This window comes from Barbatula barbatula, assembly GCF_947034865.1.
Source record: "Barbatula barbatula genome assembly, chromosome: 6".
Classification (NCBI taxonomy): Eukaryota; Metazoa; Chordata; class Actinopteri; order Cypriniformes; family Nemacheilidae; genus Barbatula; species Barbatula barbatula.
In genome coordinates, this window is record NC_136765.1 from 18,783,909 (window position 1) to 18,789,966 (window position 6,058).

Here is a 6,058-nt window from a genome sequence, read left to right on the forward strand (position 1 = left end):
CACCAACGTAAAGGTTTTTATATTATAAAAAAATAAACTTTCTATATATATATTCATTAAATTATCTTAATTAAATCCGTTCTTTTAAGATACAGAAATAAACTTTCTACTACATTCAGTTTTAATTCTTCTATTTCTATTTTTTTAAAACAGAGTTATCTCATTTTGGTACCAAGCTCCTCATATGTTAATCTGGACAAACCTTCAGTTTTAATAAGCAAGACCCTGCCTTTTAATGAAATATTTGTAGCCACTGTTAATTGTTTTTTATTGTAGCCAGTATTTTGAATGAATACAATTCTCAGAACAATGTGGCTTGATTTTTTTGTAATCAGAACCCATAAATTATGACTTTTTCTTTGATTGGAATATTAAAAATATAAGACAACTCACAGTCTGACATTGATAATAATTCACATTTAGATATTAAGGCGTTACCCAGACCCTTAAGAGAAAGTTTCTATTACCCATAGAGCGATTGCAACCTGATCACCATTTTTAAGAAGCGAGTAGTATCATCAGCTAATTGACTAAAAGTTGAGCTGCTAACTAAAACAAATACGATAGGAGAAATGGGACAACCTTGACGAATACCCCGTTTAACATCAAATCTAGTAAAAATGTTGACATTACAATATAAAGCTCTAACTGCATCACAAAAAAAGATCCAAAACCAAACCCATCCAAACAATGAAAAATACATTTGTGCTCTGCTCTAGAGCAGGGGCTCTCAACCTTTATGCATATTTTGTCTAAATTTAAATAAGTCATCCTGAGGCCCCATTGAGGGCCACGACCCCCCTGTTGTGAACAGCTGCTCAAGAGGATCAAAGCTTTATAGAAATCCAAGAATAAAATATAACTTTGATCCGAAAAGAGATGAGAGTAGGCCTAATCAAGAATATCTAGAACCAATCTAATATTGTAAAACAGATTGCACTGGATCAATAATCGAATCCAAAACTGTATTCATTCTTTTTTGCAAAAAGTATTTTATAATCATTATTTATGAGACAGATTGGACGGCAATTATCAATAAATAATACATATTTTTTCGATTTTGGTATTAAAGTGATAAGACCTTGATTCATACTTGCTGGAAGCTGAAGAATGGAAATACTTGCGTTAAATACATTCAATAATAAAAGGTATTCTCCGATAAGCCCAATGATTTTACAATTATGTCACACTTAGAAATCGAAATCACACTTTCACCACCAGAGGTCATAGTCGAGCTCTGATTCAAAAGCTTCACTTTGCCATCACTACAATGTAGACCTCAAATCTGCCTGTTTAAAACTGTTTTCAATTAGTAGACTTTTCTCCACCCTTAGTAATTTAATCTTAGAATAATTTGTTATAATAAAATCAAGAAGTACATACGGTTTAAAATTTTAATTAAAAGCAATTTAATTCACGCCCAAAAGTGCATCAAGATTTCCAGTGTAGGCCTCCTGTTTTTCCACTGATGTATTTCGTAGTCGTTTTGATTTATATATAACCAGTATCAAGCAGTAAAGTAATGTAAAAGTACGTTTTTGTTTAAATATTAAAATGACCGCATCACAACACCTTTTATTTGTTGCATACAAATCTAAGAAACGGTAAGTAGAAACAACAAAAACAATTCTTATAAAATATAATTAAAAGGGTAAAAAGCGGACAGGTTTTTACAAGCAAAAGAGGCATGTGGAATTTTAATCCGGAATATTACTGGCCGACTAAAAAAATTGAAGGACCCCGCTATTCCTACCCAGTGTTGCGGTCACGGCTGCTGGAATGAGTGAGTGATTTGATCGATTATCATGGAGATTACGGATATTCTTGATTCTCTGGAGGACCTGGGGTAAATTTATCACTTGTCACATTACAAATGTGCTATTACTATGATTGTTTGCTTTATCAGCCGCTTAGATATTGAGTTTAACAACTGCATAAATCTGAACTCGTCACCTGCACGCCGGGGTTCTGGATGACTTGACACAGCACCGGCTGGGACTTATATTTTGAAGGACCCTCGATTGTATACTTTCTTAAATATTTTGGTTGCTTTGTATTCCTCGACAGCAACGATTCGTTGTCGGCATAGTATCGGAGGTGAATGCTAGGGTGTGGTAATTGGCAGGTATTTGAGGACATGATTTATGCATTTAATGTGAACGTCAGATTGGGCCGCGCAACGTCAGCAGTACTCAAATATCTTAAAAATACCCGCTGCCATAAATATCCATCCTGTGCTATCATGGCCTAAATGAGCAAACCTCTGTCATAACATTCCCAGCTATCGATGTGTCCCTATCTCGATTTTACAAGATCAAGAATGTTCTAGATACAGGTCCGTGAGCATGAATGTATTTTTGTACCCGAGTACTTTTAACCTTTATGCGGTTTTCGTGGGCTTTTTGACCCGGAAATTACGTTTGCTGAAATAAAAAATGTTCAGATGGTTTAATACTTGGAAGTGGTCAACACCGTGTTTTATCTACAAATCAAAAAGTCACACTCACGGTCGGAGACCCCGCTTAGAAAATCTCAAAATCAGAGTGTCTTGTGAATTTTCATTTTGTTTTAGTTCTATTGACTTCAACATACAATACCAAGCCCTAAATGCTTTCACATGCTGCACAGTCATAATAAGATCAGGTCATATTCACCAAAATAGTAACCAGGTCACCAAATGCAAGCATACTCAAATACACAGCAGTTCATGAATGAACGTTCGTGTATGTTTGCAGGTACCAGGGTCCAATCCTAGAGGACGGAGCTCTTGAGACATGCGTGACTGGTGGTGCTGCTTCGCCCGAGTTCACTAAACTGTGTGCCTGGCTCGTATCTGAGCTGAAGCTCTATTGCAAACTAGAAGAAAATGTTCAGTCAACCAACTGTGAGTCTCAAGATCCTTCCTTCACACATGACCGCCTAATCTCAGTAAGGAGGTGTCAGCCACTGTCATTTTCATTCGCTGATAGATTGTGTCTGGTTGTGTTCTTTGTAGGTCCTAGTGAGGCTGAGGGGTTTCAGCTTGAGATGAGTGGTCTTCTTGCAGAGCTGGCCTGTCCATATCCCGCTCTAACAACTGGAGACGTCACAAAGCGTCTGCTAAATGCAAACAACTGCCTATTACTCCTAGGTTTTTAAACAACATTAACTCAATCACGTGATACTTTTTTTAAACAAGGTTGAGTTGGTTTCAATGTGCTTTATATTCTGTTTAATACTATTTTTTCAGGTTTCTTCCTCTCAGAGCTCCAAGCATCCAGGATGATCCTCATAAACCAGCCTCAGAAGAAGGCGCAGGAGACCGGTGGCAGTAAAGCCTTCATGGAACTGAAGGGCATCTGCATGGGGCTGGGAATGTCCAAACCTCCCGCCAACATCACAATGTTCCAGTTTTTCAGTGGCATTGAGAAAAAAGTAAATTGTGGTCATTTTAACTGATATATAATTGATTTGTTCCACATTGTGTGTTTGTACAATGAGCCAGTATGTTTAAACAAATGAATCTTTCCCTCAGCTGAAAGAAGCTTTGTCCAAGGTCCCTCCATCTCATGTAGGGCAGCCTTTACTGAAGAAACCACTAGGCCCAGTTCACTGTGTAAGTTTGAAAAACTAAATATGCTTAAAAGCATAGTTCACCTTAAAATACAAATTGTGATATCATTTATTCAACCTCATGTCATTTAGAACCAGTCATTCAGAACTCTTGGAACAAAAAAGATATAAAAAAAATGTCATTAGTGGTTTTGTGTCCATAAAAGTGAAATCAATGGGGCCAATGTTGTTGGGGCCCACATTAGTCAAAATATCTTCTTTTGTTTTCTCCTTAAGTAACAGTGTCCTTAAGATCTTTATGGAGTTTTTTGTCATTTTCAGGAGAAAATCGAAGCAGTAAATCAAGCACTTGTGAATGAGTATGAAGTAAGAAGGAAAATGTTGTTGAAGCGTATAGATGTGACCGTTCAGTCGTTTGGCTGGTCAGAAAAAGCCAAGGTAACAAAATCAAAAAAATTATACTCATATATATATATAACATTAAATTGATTAGGATTAATGTTATTATTTTCTTCAAAATATGTTGGCAATGTGGTACAGACTCAAGTTTGTATTTGTTTACAGACAAATGCAGAGAAGCTTGCTAAAGTTTACCAGCCTCTCCGTACGGCCTTGGCCACCAAAACAAAAGTCTCGGTGGCTCATCTGTTTGCTGCTAGAGAAGATTTATCAAAGATTCTGAGAACCAGTAGCGGACAGAACAGGGAGAAGACAGCCTGTGCCATAAACAAGGTGGGTTAACACGCAGCCAAGTGATTTTTACTGCACATTGTACAAACGTGTCTTATACTCACTGTTTCATTACTGTAGGTCCGTATGGGTCGCGTGCCAGACCGAGGAGGGAGACCCAACGAGATCGAACCTCCACCTCCAGAGATGCCCACATGGCAGAAACGCCAAGACGGTCCACAAGGGGGCAGCGCAGGGCAGTTCTACTCTGGCGGCGGTGGGGGAAGAGGTGGAGGACGGGGAGGCTACGACCAGCAGCACGGTGGCCGAGGAGGCCACGAGAGAGGAGGTGGACGAGGTGGCAGAGGAGAACACCGTGGGGGCAAAGTACAGGGATACCAGGATGGTGGCTTTCAAGGAGGTTATGGAGGAGGAGGAGGAGGCTACCATGGTGGGCAGCAGGGATCGGGATACCAAGGAGGTCAGCAAGGTCCAGGGTACTCAGGAGGTGGAGGAGGGAGTTACCAGCACGAGGGCCAATACCAGGACGGAGGGAGAAACCAGGAGAGAGGTGGCAGGGGTGGTCGTGGGGGTAGAGGGAGGGGAGGAGGACGAGGTGGTCAAGGAGGAGGATGGGGTGGAAGAGGAGGGCAGAATTTTAACCAGGGGGGGCAGTTTGAGCAGTTCTTTCAGCAAGGTGGACACCATTATAACCAAGCGGGCTTCGGGCAGGGAAGACAATTTACTAGCTGAAACAGGGAGAGGGTTACAGTGCCAGCTTCAGAGAGGACACGACTGTTCCTTGAGGGCAGGGGACCCGGCGATACAGGCCTAGAGAAGAGAATGGATCAGCATTACATCACATAATCTCCATGGTCAATCTGAGGTCTGCTTTACTGAGATCTGCTTCGAATGAACACAATATGCTTTTTTGCATGTGCCGATGGTCGAAACGGTTACGCTTCCAACTGACCATGTAAAATACTTCACTTATTTTGAAGTGTGTTGGCTGGGTTGCCAAAAAAGTCCCAGGATGAACTGTTTTTTTTTCATTTGCCTCCATCCAGTCTACTGCCTGAAGTACACTGCCCCGACTCTGAATCTGAGAAAGCCTTATATTTAAGATAATGGAAAAAGTTTTCGTTTTATGACACCATTTGATTGCATAAGTTCTCAAACTCCATCCTATTGAATGTTCAGCACTTGAATACTTCCCTCAGTGGGATTTTTGCTTAATATGGTTGGTTTAAACAGCCCATTGTTTTAGGCTTGTCTTTATTTTCAGCCAGATACGCGCATATGAATGTTTGATGATGTGTGTGTGTGTGTGTGTGATTAATCATAATTTACAAGGTTTTCTGCTGTTTTGGGAAAGACTGTATGGATCAGTTTAAAGTTGTCAGTTGATTTGAATGATTTAATAAACCACAAAGAAAGAGTTGTCAGCGTCTGATGTATTCAATTTGTAAACACAGCCATGATGTGTCGTAGGATACTAAAAACCTCACATTGTAAAAATGGTATTGTTAAAGAAATGTCACATTACTGCTTTTTAAAAGTTAAGAATGCCTGTACAACTTAATGTTCACCCTAGGATGAAAATTCTGTCATTTACTCATCCTCAAGAGTAGATGTTTTGAAGAATGTTGGTAACCCATCAACGGTACTACCCATTCACTTTGTGTGGACACAAAACGAATGCAAGTGAATGGGTACCGCCATTGTTCAGTTACCACATTCTTCAAAAGCCACACAGGTTTACTTAAAAATGACAAGAGGGAGAAGTTTCCTTGATCTGTTTATATGTTTGACATGCTTTGAAATTGTGGCCACAAGA

The 6,058-nt window shown here is 39.7% G+C and overlaps 1 protein-coding gene across 2 annotated transcripts; it reads left to right on the forward strand.

Moving 5' to 3' along the window:
- Window positions 1–1,272: 1,272 nt before the first annotated feature.
- On the forward strand, window positions 1,273–5,662 carry fam98a (family with sequence similarity 98 member A). Of its 2 annotated transcripts, none has more exons than XM_079459185.1 (8): window positions 1,273–1,604; window positions 2,736–2,884; window positions 2,996–3,130; window positions 3,230–3,414; window positions 3,515–3,595; window positions 3,874–3,990; window positions 4,117–4,284; window positions 4,363–5,662. In XM_079459185.1, the coding sequence occupies exons 1-8, from the start codon at window positions 1,555–1,557 to the stop codon at window positions 4,972–4,974; spliced, it is 1,497 nt and encodes a 498-aa protein (XP_079315311.1). In that variant the 5' UTR covers window positions 1,273–1,554; the 3' UTR covers window positions 4,975–5,662. The 2 variants fall into 2 exon arrangements, with proteins under 2 accessions (XP_079315311.1, XP_079315312.1); XM_079459186.1 differs by lacking the exon at window positions 1,273–1,604 and adding an exon at window positions 1,739–1,846.
- Window positions 5,663–6,058: the final 396 nt, after the last annotated feature.